Below are 15,520 nucleotides of genomic sequence, written 5' to 3'. Positions count from 1 at the left end.
CCCGGTGGGAATGGCTGTGTTCCATGGGGATGCTGCCCCTTTTGGGGTGTGTGTTTAGAGGGACAGGGCTGTTCCATAGGGGATCCATATCCTATGGGATGGGATTCCCAGTCCCGCAGGTAGGTGTCCCCTTTTCCATTGGGATGTGTCCGCATCCCACAGTGTTCTGTAACCCACTGTGTGTGTGGGGGGGGTGTGTGTCCCATGTCCCTGTCCCATAGGACACCGTCCCCATAGGAAGCCCTGTCCATATCCCAAATGCTCCCATAGGATCCCTATTAGCCCCTGTAGGCTGCAGTGGGGCGGACTACATTTCCCATGATGCCTCGCAGCGCGTCCCCTTCCCATACTGCCCCGCGGTGACGCCACACGCACCGCCCGCTCCGCCATGTTGCGGACGCTGTGGTGGCGGTGCCGGCCGGGGCCTGCGCTGGGGCCTGCACCGGGACCGGGCCTCGGAGCAGGCCTCGGTCCAGGCCCCGGCCTCGGGTGCGGCCTCGGCCCCGGTCTGGTCCCGGTGCGGGGCCGCAAGAGCCGCCACGATCCCCCGGCCAAGAGCAAGGCCTCGAGGCTGAAGGTCCCGCCGCCCGTGGATCCCGAGGAGCTGTTGGTGATCACTGAGCGGTACCGGCAGCACCGCCTGGTGCTTGGAGCGCTCCGGTACCGGCGCTGTGGGGCACGGAGGGTTGGGGGGTGCAATGGGGTACGGGAGGGGTGGGGGGTGCAATGGGGCACTGGAGGGTTGGGGGGTGCTGTGGGGCACGGAGGGTTGGGGGGTGCAATGGGGCAGGGGAGGGTTGGGGGCTGCAGTGGGGCACGGGAGGGGTGGGGGGTTTAATGGGGCATGGGAGGGTTGGGGGGTGCAGTGGGGCAGGGGAAGGGTTGGGGCTGCTGTGGGGCACGGGAGGGTTTAAGGCTACTGTGGGGTACGGGAGGGTTGGGGGCTGTAATGGGGCACGGGAGGGTTGGGAGCTGGCTGTGGGGCACCAGTGAAGCAGCAAAGCATTGGGCTTATGGCCATTTTGGGCTGCTGTGATGTGGGGTTGGATGTCCATCTATGGGGCTGCTGTGGGGCATGTGCTGGTTGTGGAGCTGCTGTGGGGCAGGGGAGGATTGGGGGCTGTCAATGACTCTGGGTATGGGGCGGCTGTGGGGCTACTGTGGGACAGGGGACTTGTCATTGGGGTTACAATGGGACACAGGAGGGTTGGGGGTTGTTAGTGGGGCACATGTGAAGCAGTAAAGCATTGGGCTTGTGACCGTGTTGAGCTGCTGTGGTGTGTGGCTGGTTGTCAATCTATGGGGCTGCTGTGGGGCAGGACACGTTTGGAGGCTCTGGATCCCCTTTGCAGCAGGGGTGTTCGAACACCCTAGATCCCAGTGGGGCAGGGCTGGGGGGCAGGGTTAGGACCCCCCCCCCCCCCGGGTGCTGAGCAGCCCCCTCTGTGCCAGGGCCGAGTTCAGGGCCGAGGTCCTGCGGGCCAAGCGGGAGGCGCTGCTGACGCAGGAGGACTCAGCCCGGCTGGAGCAGGAGCACAGGAGCCTCATGGCCTGGAACCAGGAGCAGAACACACTGCAGCGGGAGCGCAGGTCAGTACTGTGGGGTCAGCACTGTGGGGTCAGCACTGTGGGATGAGCCGGCCTGGTAGAGCCCTTTCAGCTCATCCAGTCCAACCATTCCCAGCACTGCCAAGGCCAGCACTAACCCATGGCACTGAGGCCTCGTCTCCACGCTGTGTGAACACTTGCAGGGCCGGTGCCTGCAGCCCTGCCCTGGGCAGCCTGTTCCAATGCCTGAGCACCCTGTGGGGCAGGAATTGTTCCTCAGCTCCATCTAAACCTGCTCTGGTGCAGCTTGAGGCCGTTTCCTCGTGTTCTGAAGCACATTTCTGATCCATGCAAGCTTCCTGCCCTTTGTGGTTCAGCCCCTGCTTGCAGAGCTGGGTTCAGTTTAATGAGAGGCAGCTGCATTTATACAGAGACACTTTTGTCTTGGATGCTTTCCCTGGGAGGGTGCTGAGGCGCTGGCACAGGGTGCCCAGAGAAGCTGTGGCTGCCCCATCCCTGGCAGTGCTCAAGGCCAGGTTGGACACAGGGGCTTGGAGCAGCTGCTCCAGTGGAAGGGGTCCCTGCCATGACAGGGGTTGGAACTGGATGGGATTTAAGGTCCCTTCCCTCCCGCACCATCCTCTGGTCACACACGGGAAGTGCCCTCGGGATACCCTGGAAGTGTCCGTGTTTCCCAGGACATCAGCATCTGCTCAACCTGGGAAACAGGAGGGGGCTGAAGGGAAAAGCCTGTCAGTCCCATCCACATGGCCAAGGCACTGCAGCTTCCACATCCTGCTGGAAGAATCCCATTGGAGCTCCCAAATGGAGCCAGACCCTGTTGGTTCCCAGGTCTGCAGCACTCGTGGTGTTGCCAGTTCTTTGAAAGCTTTTCCATTCAGGTTTTCCACTCTCAGAGAGGATGGAATTCTCTCCATCCCCATGCGGAGCTCATCCCAGGCTCTCCATCCCAGCTGTGCTGTTCCTTCCCATTTGTTCCGGCTCTGCGTTTCATCCCAAGGGATTACGTGTCTCACCAATGTGCCACCCCATAGAGCCTGATCAATCATCCTGTTTTCCCTTCCTTTCCCTGCGACAGGGAGGAGAGACTTAGGAAACAAGAGGAAGAGGAGAGGCTGCAGAAGCTGAAGGCTGCCGAGACCCAAGCCAGGAAGAGGGAGGCTTTACTGAAGGAGAAGGAGAAGGAAGTTCTCCGGCTCCAGGTGAGAGCAGCACAACACTTCCAGCACTGCCTGCGTGGGATGTGATGGCACCTCCGGGAGCCGTATGGAAGCTGGAGGCTGATTCCCTTAGGGATTCATATGTTGGCACCTTCCGGCAGTGTTGACAGTGTGTGGATGGGATGGGGGCTGAGTGAGTGCTCTGAGAATGGGGTGGAATCATCCCAAGGGAAGGAATAGCAGTTTCCTACTCTTGGATGCAGCTCCTGCTGAGATCCCGGTGGCACCAGCAGCTCCTGTGCTGCCTCGGCCATGTGTTAAGAGCTGCTCCTTGTCCTTCCTTTAGGAAGAAGCCAAAACCTTCATCACCCTGGAGAACCTGGATGCCCGGATCGAGGAATGCCTGGACAACCCCCGCAACTACAACTTTGCCATTGACAAGGAAGGGCGGATTGTCAAGCGGACAGTGTTGTCCTAACAGCTCCACTGAGGAGCCACTTTCTTTCCTTCTCATGGATAAATCCACCTGGAATTGGTGGGGAACACCCCTGTGGCTCTGCTGCTTCCGAAGGGATAATGCCTGCGGGAAGGAGGGTGAGGGAGAAACCTGGGCTCACAACAAGTGAGTCTCAGCCCTGAGGAGCTGCTGGTGTTCGTGTGCCTCCTGCTCTGCCTCTGGAATTGCACCTCCCACATCATCCCTCCTGTTTTCACACCAAGCGTGGAGGGAGTGGGGAACAGGAAGGATCCCAAGGCACATCCTGGCTCTGCGCTCCCTGGGGCTGTTTCTCCATCCCTCTGGGTGCTTATGAAGGAAAACAGCTCTGAGTGGCTTAGTGGGAAACACCGACCCTCCCCTTTATGTTGGTAGGGGGTAAGAATTCACCGTGCCTCTGGTTCGTGCTGTGGTCAAGGGACCTCTTGGTCCTGTTTGTGCAAAGCAGGGTTTAAAGCACATCTGTACAGCATCACTTCTGACACTGGCATCGGTGTGTCTCTTCCTTCAGCCTGGTTTTGCTCATCACCTGGAGCTGCTTCTGCCTAAGAGCTCAGCTCAGTCTCCCCTCTCTTGGGCAGGTTCAAGCCATTCCCCTTGGCCTGTCCCTCCAGGCCCTTGTCCCAAGCCCCTCTCCAGCTTTCCTGCAGCCCCTTTAGGCACTGGAGCTGCTCTGGGGTCTCCCCTTGAGGAGCCTTCTCTTGTCCAGGCTGCCCCAGCCCAGCTCTCTCAGCCTGGCTCCAGAGCAGAGCTGCTCCAGCCCTTGCAGCAGCTCCATGGCCTCCGGACCTGCTCCATGAGGTCAGTCAATACCCCCAGGTCCTTCTCAGGGCTGCTCTTCCCAATGTTCCCCAGGCTGTGTTTGCTCCTTGTGACTGAACTGCCCCAGGAGCAGCACCTTGTTGAGGTTCATACAATCCCCCCCTCTCCAGCCTGTCCACGTCCCTCTGCATCCCATCCCTTCCTTAAAACCCCCCCTTTTTCCCTCCATCCCACCCTCCTGAGCCTGCCCCCCAGCCCTTTGATCCCATAAACCCCACAGCCCCTTGTGACTGTTTGTACAAGCTTTATTTGTAATGAAGAGCATCCCTCCAGGCTGAGTCACAGCCTTGCCTCTTCTGTTCCCGACCTGCAGTGATGGATAAGGGATCCTGCAGGGATTCTTCTCCCCGGGGGGGTCTATGCAAACAGCGTCTCTTGGTCGCAGGATGAGTCAAGCAGGCAGCCCTCTGCATGGGGGGAGAAAGGGGATGGAGCCAGACAGCAGGAACCAACCCTCAGAGCCCCCCCGGTGGGGATTTTAATTGCATGGAGTTTAATAACAGGATCGTGTCCTGAAGCTCCCCAGGATCTGTGCTGGGATCTCGGGTAGTGTCTAGGGAGGAGGCTGGGAAAGCGAGATGGAAGCAGGAGGGGGCATGGACTGCTGGGCACTGCAGGAGCTCTGCTGCTGGCTCAGCCCCCTCGTTGCTGTCTGCTTCCATCCCTGTAACCTCAAGGTCTGTTACCACCCTTTCTGGTGCTGGGATCAATCCTGCCCTGGGCAGATGGACAGGTCATGGATCAGCTCAGTTGGAAAAGCCCTTTAAGCTCATCCAGTCCAACCATTCCCAGCCCTGCCAAGGCCAGCACTAACCCATGGCACTGAGGCCTCATCTCCATGCTGTGTGAACACTTGCAGGGCCGGTGCCTGCAGCCCTGCCCTGGGCAGCCTGTTCCAATGCCTGAGCACCGTGTGGGGCAGGAATTGTTCCTCAGCTCCATCTAAACCTGCCCTGGTGCAGCTTGAGGCCGGTTCCTCTTGTCCCATCCCTTGTTCCTTGGGAGCAGAGCCCAGCCCCTCCTGGCTCCATCCTCCTCTCAGGCACTTGTAGGGAGCCATCAGGTCCCCCTTGAGCCTTCTCTTCTCCATCTGAACCCCCCAGCTCCCTCATCCCCTCCTCACCCCATGGACAGCACAAAGCCAATCCCTTGGCCCCCATCCCCATTCCCACTTCTCCATCCCCCCCTGCCAGGACCCGGACCCAGACCCATACCCACCAGTGCCGCAGCAGATGCCGGGTGCCGCACAGCTCCCTCCGCTGCCGCAGGGCTTGTGTCCTGCCTCGCACGGGGTGGGCAGGAAGGTTTCCTCCTGGCACCGCAGCGTTTCCGAGGTGCCCAGGTAGCAGCCCAGCTCTTCCCCACAGCAGATGTTGGGGCCGAAGCAGCGGCCCTGGTTCCTGGGCCCGCAGGGCAGGCACTGCTCGGGAACAGCCATAGGGAAGAGTCAACCGGGAAGCACTTGAGCATCCCCCCTTGCTCTTTTCCCACCGTCTTCCCTCATGGATAGGCAGGAATATTGGGAAAAGCAAAGGATGGGACTTACCTTCCGGATATCCATGTCCAGGACAGCGCGTTTGCCCCCGATGGGGCAGTTCTGGATGTAGCAAGCGGAGGAGAGCGCCAAGAGCCCCAGGAGGCAGACAGCGAGCGCCTTGCAGGGCATGGCTGCGGGATGGGAGGCTTCCCAGTTTTCCCCCTTGGAAAAGCAGCCCTGGATATATAGTGCCAGCTCCTGCTTACCCATTCCGGCACCAGCGTCACCCGCCTGCCTTAAGAACCACAAGGAATTGCTTCCCACACCAAGGGCTCCATTAATAGCTGGAGGTCAAGGACGTGAGGTCGAGGCCAAGGTGTTGGTTTGCTCCTTGGTGATGAGGCTGACCATGACAGGGATGGAAACGTGCAGAGGTTGTGGATCAGTTTGGGGCCCTTCTCTGCTGATCCATTCAGGCTGTGCCATGTAGCTCCCATGTTCCAATTGGGATCGTTCTGGTGTGGTTTGGGATGGGATAGAGGAAGGCAATAGGGTGGAGGAGAGAGGTGAAAGGGGCATCGTGCTTCCCTTGGCTTCAAAATCCCTGCTGGTGGGAGGAAAACGAACCCCAGTCCTCCACTGGGATCATCTGGGATGGGAAACAATGGGTTCTTCCCACCCATCTCTGCCTGTGCTGGGAGATGCTCAGTGCCCAGTTCAATCTGCTTTGGGATGATGGTGACCACGATCCCCTCCCTGACTGCACTGAGGGAGCCTGGATACACCCAACCCCATTGGCAAAGGCCTGAACCCCACATTTCCCTGTTGGCTCCTCGGACCTGATGCCCTGGACCACATCACCAATGATGCCCTGTAAGAACAGCACCGAGGATGCAGCCACACAGGTTCCTACTCACCCCAACCGTTTGCCTTCATTACCACAGTTAAGAGCTGAATCAATCCCTCTGCTATGGACAAACCCTGATGCCAAGGCCATGATCCCAGCCCCTCCTTGTGCTTCCTTAATTGGGAATTAGGCTGCATGGAGCCGGAAAGCCGCGACCTCTCCTCATCCGCTCCGCTTTGCTTTGCAATGCATCACTTACTGTGGCCACAGCGGCCGCACTGAGGGCACCCAGGTCCTGCTCACACAGCCAGGGTCAGGCAGCAGGGCCCTGGGGATGAGCCAGGCACCGGTGCCCATGATAATGGGATGCAAATGGGGCTCAGCACCATCCCAGTGGCTCAAGCCCAGCTGTGCTCCTCCTGGAGCACCACACATGGGTCTGGGGGTGCCCTGAGCCCCATGGGCAGGATTGGGATGTGTTTTGTTGTGGAAAACACCCTCAGTTATCAGCTCCTGGTGCTTTTTGGGATGTTGATGCCCCCATGGCCAAGCTCCCATCAGTATCCTGCATCCCGGTGCAGCCACACATCCCTGATGCTGCAGATGTTGGGGTTCACATCCTGCATCCCGGGATGCAGCACTGAGCTGAACAGCCCCATTCCTTCATCCCATGTGTTCCCAGCTTGGAATCATCCCTCCAGGCTGCTGTTGCCCCTTTCCCAATGGTTTTGGGGGTGATTTTGGCTCTCCCAGCTCCGAAGGGCTGGGATAAGCTTCTCATTGCCAGGAGCAGGTGCTGGGTCAATGCTGCGCCCCTGTGAGGTGCAGGATGGGACCCGCTGGAATGGCAGAGCTCCACCTCCCGAAGGTGCCACCTCCCGCAGGGACAGTATAAAGGATGAGCTGTCCCCAGATCCCAGCCCAAAGAGCCTGGAGCAGGGACCCCGCAGGGTAAGAGAGCAGGGGAGCGGAGAGGGTTGGGATAACGGTATCCCAAATAGGGGGAGAGGGTTGGGATGACGGTATCCCAAATAGGGGGAGACAGTTGGGATAACAGTATCCCAAATACGGGGAGAGGGTTGGGATAACGGTATCCCAAATAGGGGGTGAGGGTTGGGATAACGGTATCCCAAATAGGGGGAGAGGGTTGGGATAATGGTATCCCAAATACGGGGAGAGGGTTGGGATAACGGTATCCCAAATAGGGGGTGAAGGTTGGTATAACAGTATCCCAAATAGGGGGAGAGGGTGGGATAACAGTATCCCAAATAGGGGAAAGGGTTGGGATAACGGTATCCCAAATAGGAGAAAGGGTTGGGATAATGGTATCCCAAATAGGGGGTGAAGGTTGGGATAACAGTATCCCAAATAGGGGGTGAGGGTGGGATAATGGTATCCCAAATACGGGGTGAAGGTTGGGATAACGGTATCCCAAATAGGGGGTGAGGGTTGGGATAACAGTATCCCAAATAGGGGAAAGGGTTGGGATAACAGTATCCCAAATAGGGGGTGAGGGTTGGGATAACAGTATCCCAAATAGGGGAAAGGGTTGGGATAACAGTATCCCAAATAGGGGAAAGGGTTGGGATAACGGTATCCCAAATAGGGGGAGAGTGTTGGGATCACAATATCCCAAATAGGGGGTGAGGGTGGGATAACCGGTGCTGATCCATCATCACCCATTTGGTGATGATGATGATGGGGGAAGATACCCCAAGCCCATGGGGCTGTGTGAATTTGGGAGCCAAATCCCCCTGATTTTAGGGGTTTTTGGGGTGTTTTTCCTTGTTTTCTATCATTTTTAGGATATGTGCTTGAAGGAGTCATCCTTCAATGTGCTTGAAGGAGCCCATTGTGCTGGTTCCTGAAGGTAACGAGGCCCCACATCTGCCCCAGGAAGGTAACAGGATGGTGACACATCCCATCACTGTCCCCATCACTGGGGATACTGGGATCTCAGCACCCATGAGTGTTGCCGGTGCTATTGGGTGGTACTCACAGGACAGCTCTGAGCTTCTTGCCCTTAGCACTGTAAGAACAGGGACAAATCCCTGCAAACCCACTGAGGATGGGAGCGAACAGCATGGGAATAGATGGGGACATGGGAATGGCACCAAGGGAGACGCATCCATCTCCAGTGCTGCTCCCACATCCATCCCTCCACCCTCTGGAGCCCCCATAACCCATCCCAGCAGCCAGGACGAAGCCAGCACAGTGCACAAGGGCTTTATTGGGTCAGGTATTTACAAGGCTGGGATCCCGGTGTCGGTGGTGGCCGGGATGGGGAACGGATGCATCCCAGGCTCAGAGGGAGGGATGCTTGCCCTGCTGCTGCCGGTTTGCCAAGTGCATGAGCTTGAGGAGCAGGTCTCCAGCCGAGCCATCCAGCACCGTCAGGTTCTTCTCTGCTGCATCCTGACCCTCGTCGTTGCTCTCATCCAAGCAGGAGGTGTCCATGGTGCAGGTGTCTTCAATGGGAAGCACCAGGGACAGGTTATTCGGGTTGGTTAGGGAGGTTTAAGACCCAGGAATGGTTCATTTCAGGTGGGGAAAGGGGGTTGGTGACACCTGAGATGCTCACGCTCTGCTTTTATTCCCTTTGTTAACCAGGGAGTGGGGCTGGGAGAGGTATAACCAGCACAATGAGTGAGCATATCCTGCATGGGAAATACCCCATTGTGGTGGCTCAGGAGGGAGCTTTAAGCCCCACATCCGGATAGAATGGTTTGGGTTGGAAGGGACCTTAAATCCCATCCAGCTCCACTGGAGCAGCTGCTCCAAGCCCCTGTGTCCAACCTGCCCTCGAGCACTGCCAGGGATGGGGCAGCCCCATCTCCCCCATGCACCCTCCCGATGCTCAGTCTCCTTCCACCGCCCCCCCGTGGGTTCCGCTCCGCTCCCGTTCCCCCCCATGCTCCCGGTGCCCACCCCTCTCCTCACCGGGGCCGCAGCAGACGCCGGGCGCAGCGCAGCGGCCGCCGGTGCCGCAGGGCTGTCCGCCCGCCCGGCACGGCCCGGGCAGGGAGTCCTCCTCAGCGCAGCCCCGAGCCTCCGCCGTGCCCATGTAGCAGCCGAGCTCCGCACTGCAGCAGATGCTGGGCCCGAAGCAGCGGCCTCTGTTGCCCGGACCGCAGGGCAGGCACTGGGGGGAGATGGATTCTGTCAGCACCGAACCCGGCACGGAGTGTTAATCACATCCAGTTCCACAGGCAGGGACCCCTTCCACTGGAGCAGCTGCTCCAAGCCCCTGTGTCCAACCTGGCCTTGAGCACTGCCAGGGATGGGGCAACCACAGCTTCTCTGGGCACCCTGTGCCAGCGCCTCAGCACCCTCACAGGGAACAGCTTCTGCCTAAGAGCTCAGCTCAGTCTCCCCTCTCTTGGGCAGGTTCAAGCCATTCCCCTTGTCCCACCATGTCCTTATTCCCCATTTTCCCATCCTTCTGGTACTGCTTTGCCAGCCCCTGGAGGTGCCACCTGGCACAGGCTGACCTGTTCTGTCCCCATCACCAGCAGCACATCTTCATGCTGCGGCTCCAGACACTCCACATTGCCCTAACTCCTGTGCTCCCTGTCCCTGCTCCATGGAATCACGGAATGGTTTGGGTTGGAAAGGACCTTTAGATCATCCAGATCCAACCCCCTGCCATGGGCATGGATGTATCCTGTCCCTGCTCCATGCATGCACCCTGTCCCTGCTCTGTGGATGTACCCTATCCCTGCTCCATGGATGTACCTGTCCCTGCTCCATGGATGTATCCTGTCCCTGCTCCATACATGTATCCTGTCCCTGCTCCATGGATGTATCCTGTCCCTGCTCCATACATGTATCCTGTCCCTGCTCCATACATGTATCCTGTCCCTGCTCCATACATGTACCCTGTCCCTGCTCCATGGATGTACCTGTCCCTGCTCCATGCATGTATCCTGTCCCTGCTCCATGGATGTACCTGTCCCTGCTCCATGGATGTATCCTGTCCCTGCTCCATGCATGTATCCAGTCCCCCCACTCTGCTGTGTCCAAACTTGAGATGACAACAGCATTCCAGGGTGCTCATCCTCCACTTGTGTGCCCCTGGCCGTGTCCTCCCCCTCCCACATAGCGGGATGCACTGTGGAACACAGCACACCCAGGGGTGCCCATAGGTGATGGGCAGCCTCAGCATCCCCCATTGCCCCCCAAACCCCCATCCCATACCCCATACCCCATCCCACCCCATACCTGCCGCAGGGCTGTGTCGCTCAGCGCCCGTTTGCCACCTCGGGGGCAGTTCTGGATGTAGCACGCAGAGGACAAGGCGAGGAGGCAGAGGAAGGAGAGGGGCAGCGAAGGCTCTGCCATGGTGCCACGGGTACCGCTCGCTTTGCATCTGGCCCTGTGCTGTGCAGGCTGCTATTTATGCTGCTGTCCCCCCTTCCCAGGGGAGGAGGAGGAGGAGGAGGAGGAGGAGGAGGAGGAAGGAGAGGGCTCCGTGGTTGTTGTGTTGCTTTGCTGCTGTTTTTCTTCCCCAAATCACATCCAAGCAAATCTGTGACAGATGATTCAGTGCTGGAGCTGAGCGCAGGGGGTGAATCCCACCAGCACCCCCCGAGCCCGGCTGCTCCCAGGGGCACCACATGGAGGGACATTGGAGGGTGTGGGTTTAGAGAAGGGAAGGTGCTGGGGTGGGAGGGATGCAGGTTTGGAAGGTGATGGGTTAAGAGGGATGCAGGTTTGAAAGGTGATGGGTTAAGAGGGATAGAGGTTTGGAAGGTGTTGGGTTAAGAGGGATGCAGGTTTGGAAGGTGATGGGTTAAGAGGGATGCAGGTTTGGAAGGTGATGGGTTAAGAGGGATGCAGGTTTGGAAGGTGCTGGGTTGGGGATAGGGGGATGCAGGTTTGGAAGGTGATGGGTTAAGAGGGATGCAGGTTTGGAAGGTGTTGGGTTAAGAGGGATGCAGGTTTGGAAGGTGATGGGTTAAGAGGGATGCAGGTTTGGAAGGTGTTGGGGTGGAAGAGGTGTAGCTTTGGAAGATGCTGGATTTGGGAGGGATGCCAGTCTGGAAGATGATGGATTTGGAGGGATGCAGGTTTGGAAGATGCTGGGTTGGGGATAGGGGGATGCAGGTTTGGGGCCAGATTCTAGTTTTGGGAGGATGCAGGTTTGGAAGATGCTGAGCAGGGACAGATGTGGGTTTAGAAGATGCTGGGTTTGGAGGGATGCAGGTTTGTAAGATGCAGCCTTGGGGATGGGGGGATGCAGGTTTGGGGCCAGATGCTCATGCAGAGGATGCTGGCTCCGAGCAGGGTGTTGTTTTGGAGGGATGCTGCTTTGGGAAGGATGCAGATTTGGAGTGATGCTGGTTTAAGGTGGGATGCTCAGTTAGAAGATGCTGGTTTGGAGGGATGCTGCTTTGAATGATGCTGGTCCAGGAGGGGATGCTGAGGACACCGATGGGCCAGGCCAGGGGATAACTTTGGGGTGCACAAAAGCACCCTCCAAGCCGAAGGGGCTCAGCTGCAGCTCTGGACCCCACAGAGCAGGATCCTGCCACAGCCTGAGCCCATAGGGACCCCTCATTGCCACCCAGGGCTCATCGGCCTCTTTTCATCCTAGAGAGCACAGAACCAGCGGCAGAGGGAGCAAGGAGAAGGAACAGGCACCATTAGGGCTGTGGGCAACCATCGGGTCCTACCTGTGCTGAGACCCAGAACACTCGTGTCAGTGATGGAAACGGTCCAGGGAGAACAACAGCAACGATTCCCTCCCCTCATCCAGACATGAATATTCCTGCTGGTCCCACATCCCCCTTCCAGCAGCTCCATGAGTGACCTCAGCAGCGTGGAATTAATATGTAAAGGGGAATCAGGCACCTAATGAGCATCCGCTGCTGTCCCCTGCCCCAGAAAGCTGGGTTTGGCTGATGGTGATTCAGGAGGGCTCCACTGGGGGAGCTGGGAGGGATGGGGATGGAAATGGGGGGTGCTGGGAGCCGTGGTCCAGCCTCTGGGTGCTCATCCCACCCTGAACTGATCTTCAGCAAGGATGGAGAATGGAGGAAACATAAAAATGCCACAATCCCAGACTGGTTTGTATTGGAATGGAGCTTAAATCCCATCCAGCTCCAACCCCTGCCACGGGCAGGGACCCCTTCCACTGGAGCAGCTGCTCCAAGCCCCTGTGTCCAACCTGGCCTTGAGCACTGCCAGGGATGGGGCAGCCACAGCTTCTCTGGGCACCCTGTGCCAGCGCCTCAGCACCCTCCCAGGGAACAGCTTCTGCCTCAGAGCTCAGCTCAGTCTCCCCTCTCTTGGGCAGGTTCAAGCCATTCCCCTTGGCCTGTCCCTCCAGGCCCTTGTCCCAAGCCCCTCTCCAGCTTTCCTGCAGCCCCTTTAGGCACTGGAGCTGCTCTGGGCTCTCCCCTTCAGGAGCCTTCTCTTGTCCAGGCTGCCCCAGCCCAGCTCTCTCAGCCTGGCTCCAGAGCAGAGCTGCTCCAGCCCTCGCAGCAGCTCCATGGCCTCCTCTGGCCTCTCTCCAGCAGCTCCACGTCCCTCTTGTGCTGCTGCCCCAGAGCTGAAGCAGGGCTGCAGGGGGGGTCTCCCCAGAGCACAGCTGGGAACAGACCCTTACCCCTGCGTGCCTCAGTTTCCCTTGGGCACTGAAGTGATGCTCTAGGGTTCATCCCCCTCCAATTCCCTCTCTGATGCCTGGCACTTTGCTGTCCAAACCATTCCAGGTTTGCCAGCACGGATTGCAGTGGGACCACAGCTTCCTTTGGGATGCTCGAGCAGAGCAGCAGCCCCTCCTCTCCTGCCCAGGGTACCACTGTCACCTCCTTTGGTCCAGCTGGGGCTGAGCAAGGCTGGGTCATTGAGCCAGCCTAAAAGGGATGCTGATGATGGGGAAAAGCCATGGTCCATTCACCCCAAGCGATTCCCATTTGTGGCTGCCCCATCCCAGTGCTCAAGGCCAGGTTGGACACAGGGGCTTGGAGCAGCTGCTCCAGTGGAAGGGGTCCCTGCCCGTGGCAGGGGTTGGAGCTGGAGGAGCTTTAAGCTCCCTTCCAACACAAACCATTCCATGATTCCATGATTCCATGATTCTATGTTGGGGGGGGCTGTCTCCTGCCCGTGATTATGGATGGATGAATCCATCTGCGGATGCAAGGGTCCTATTTGGGCCACTTCTGGTCTTTTAGCTGGAGGAAATGAGGCTGATTCCCCCCCAGGGAGGGCTGAATGTAACCACAGCCCCTGATTCACGTCTCTATGGGCCCAAGGAGCAGAGAGTCCCCAAACCTGCCCCATGCCCACCACCATAGACACTGAATCACCCACATGGGGCATCCGTGGGCATCTTTAATGCCCAATCTTATCAGCACCAGCCACGTTTCCCCAGCCAACCCCTTCCCTACACAGCGGGAGCCGAATCCCATTGGCATTGCAGGACCGAGGAGGATGCAAAAGGCCTTGTTTGGGCAAACTTGTCTTTAGAAGTAGCCCAAATGTCAGCTCTAAATTGGGTGTGAGCCGCTCCTGCTCCGTCTCTTCATTACTGTAACGTAAAATGACATTAGCCGGGACGGATCTGCATTCAAATGACTCTGTGTCTGGAATGATAACGGGGGAATATGAGATTAAAATGTAATTACGCTCTTTAAAGTCAAGGAAGGTTAATAAAATGTTTATTTCCAAGTTGCAGCCACAACGCGGAATCACTTACGGGAATCAAGGGAGAGGCGATGGAGTGTGTTGGAAATGGAAAGAAGGGGTTTAGGGGATGCAAATATGGGGTCTGTTGGGCTGAGACATGGGATCAGTGATCCCAGAGCGATGGGGTTTGAGCAGCATCCTCGCCATGCACTGATGCTCAGTGGTACCCAGGGTGATGCGAGGCCCCCAACCCACACTCAGCTCCCAAGTGATGCTTTGGGGCTACTGAAGTTGTGCCCCAAACACCCCCATATCAGCCATAGGGTCCCTGTTCTGTGTCCCCAGCACCGGATTTGCTCTGCCACGTCCCATAGGAGCCCCATTCATTAGCACTGATGTCCTAACAACATGCGAGGCGGGTGCTGCAGCATTCATCGGCAGTGTTAGCTGCTGCTGCCTCCAGCCCTGCTCACCTGGGCTCATGCAGCAGAGCCCCAAAGGCCTGCTATGGGGCAGGGAATGGGGCAGCAGCCTCTAATCCATCCCCTAAGGGTTGGGGAAGGGATCTGCTGCTTGTGTCCTTCCCAACTGCTTCTGGCATCAGGGAATAGCACAGAGAAGCTGTGGCTGCCCCATCCCTGGCAGTGCTCAAGGCCAGGTTGGACACAGGGGCTTGGAGCAGCTGCTCCAGTGGAAGGGGTCCCTGCCCGTGACAGGGGTTGGAGCTGGAGGAGCTTTAAGGTCCCTTCTAACCACAAATCAGTGATTCCATGATGGGAAATGGGGTGTCCAGCAGTGACACACGATGCTCCTGTGCTGGTCCACACGTCAAACATCCTCCAGCTACACCTGTAGGTTGAGAGCATCTTTACTCCATATAAATGGCAATGATTTTTCCAGTCCTCAATCACATCCTTGCATACGGTTGGGGCAAAGCACAAGTAGATTCTTCCCCATCCTTCATTAACAAAGCAGGAGCTTTGTGAGCTTTGAAGCCTCCCCCAAGGTTTGTGAGAGCCAGAACAGAGACAAGCCAGAGGATGGATGCTGCAGTGCTCCATAGATGTCCAAGTGACAGAATTCACCACAGGACGTTGGGTACCACATGGAAACCAGGGTTTCAGTGACCTGTGCATTTGCTGTGGCTGGAAGGGGATGCAGAGGGGAGGAGAAACCTCATTGCTCATGTACTGGGGATGGAAAGCAGCTCTTATCTAGCTGCATTGATGCTCCTCAAATGGGGCATTTAGCCCTGTCACTTGTCTCACCCAGTCACCATGAACTGGCAGCTGACAGGGGGTTAATGGCTTGATGCTGGGGTTGGATCCTGCACCTCCTGCCTGAGCACAGCAGCTTCTTTTCCCCTGTCAGGGCTGAGGATGCTCCTCTGCTTCCATGACGTGATGGGAATTAGCTCTGATGGTGCCTGTTGAAAGCAGCGCAGGGACAGCAAGGTCCAAATCCATCCCACTGGGATGCAGGCATCACATCAGGAGGTCGCTGAGCAGCAAGGGATG

The 15,520-nt window shown here is 57.9% G+C and overlaps 3 protein-coding genes across 3 annotated transcripts; 1 reads left to right on the top strand and 2 right to left on the bottom strand.

Annotated features, from left to right (window-relative positions):
- Positions 1 to 387: 387 nt before the first annotated feature.
- MRPS26 (mitochondrial ribosomal protein S26) lies at positions 388 to 3,700 on the top strand. Its single transcript, XM_034064831.1, has 4 exons — positions 388 to 660; positions 1,453 to 1,590; positions 2,648 to 2,771; positions 3,076 to 3,700. The coding sequence occupies exons 1-4, from the start codon at positions 389 to 391 to the stop codon at positions 3,205 to 3,207; spliced, it is 666 nt and encodes a 221-aa protein (XP_033920722.1). The 5' UTR covers position 388; the 3' UTR covers positions 3,208 to 3,700.
- Positions 3,701 to 4,404: 704 nt separating this feature from the next.
- On the bottom strand, positions 4,405 to 5,713 carry LOC101871989 (neurophysin 1). The gene is made up of 3 exons (XM_034064932.1): positions 5,594 to 5,713; positions 5,266 to 5,467; positions 4,405 to 4,454 (listed from the first exon to the last, which is right to left on the bottom strand). Exons 1-3 carry the CDS (start codon positions 5,711 to 5,713, stop codon positions 4,405 to 4,407), a joined length of 372 nt encoding a protein of 123 aa, XP_033920823.1.
- A 2,962-nt stretch (positions 5,714 to 8,675) lies between these two features.
- On the bottom strand, positions 8,676 to 10,712 carry LOC117436538 (vasotocin-neurophysin VT-like). The gene is made up of 3 exons (XM_034064943.1): positions 10,593 to 10,712; positions 9,312 to 9,513; positions 8,676 to 8,839 (listed from the first exon to the last, which is right to left on the bottom strand). The coding sequence occupies exons 1-3, from the start codon at positions 10,710 to 10,712 to the stop codon at positions 8,676 to 8,678; spliced, it is 486 nt and encodes a 161-aa protein (XP_033920834.1).
- Between the last annotated feature and the right edge of the window lie 4,808 nt (positions 10,713 to 15,520).

Source organism: Melopsittacus undulatus, chromosome 7, assembly GCF_012275295.1.
Source record: "Melopsittacus undulatus isolate bMelUnd1 chromosome 7, bMelUnd1.mat.Z, whole genome shotgun sequence".
NCBI lineage: Eukaryota > Metazoa > Chordata > Aves > Psittaciformes > Psittaculidae > Melopsittacus > Melopsittacus undulatus.
This window is presented reverse-complemented; position numbering and strand designations above follow the sequence as displayed.

Excerpts from the sequence above, each read along its gene's own strand:
- MRPS26 (XM_034064831.1), top strand. The coding sequence starts at position 389 with ATGTTGCGGACGCTGTGGTGGCGGTGCCGGCCGGGGCCTGCGCTGGGG. Across the intron at positions 661-1,452 it reads CTGGTGCTTGGAGCGCTCCG|GGCCGAGTTCAGGGCCGAGG; the intron begins GTACCGGCGCTG and ends CCTCTGTGCCAG. Across the intron at positions 2,772-3,075 it reads AGGAAGTTCTCCGGCTCCAG|GAAGAAGCCAAAACCTTCAT; the intron begins GTGAGAGCAGCA and ends TCCTTCCTTTAG.
- LOC101871989 (XM_034064932.1), bottom strand. The coding sequence starts at position 5,713 with ATGCCCTGCAAGGCGCTCGCTGTCTGCCTCCTGGGGCTCTTGGCGCTC. Across the intron at positions 5,468-5,593 it reads TGGACATGGATATCCGGAAG|TGCCTGCCCTGCGGGCCCAG; the intron begins GTAAGTCCCATC and ends GTTCCCGAGCAG. Across the intron at positions 4,455-5,265 it reads CGGCATCTGCTGCGGCACTG|AGGGCTGCCTGCTTGACTCA; the intron begins GTGGGTATGGGT and ends CCCCCCATGCAG.
- LOC117436538 (XM_034064943.1), bottom strand. The coding sequence starts at position 10,712 with ATGGCAGAGCCTTCGCTGCCCCTCTCCTTCCTCTGCCTCCTCGCCTTG. Across the intron at positions 9,514-10,592 it reads GCGACACAGCCCTGCGGCAG|TGCCTGCCCTGCGGTCCGGG; the intron begins GTATGGGGTGGG and ends ATCTCCCCCCAG. Across the intron at positions 8,840-9,311 it reads CGGCGTCTGCTGCGGCCCCG|ACACCTGCACCATGGACACC; the intron begins GTGAGGAGAGGG and ends TTCCCATTGAAG.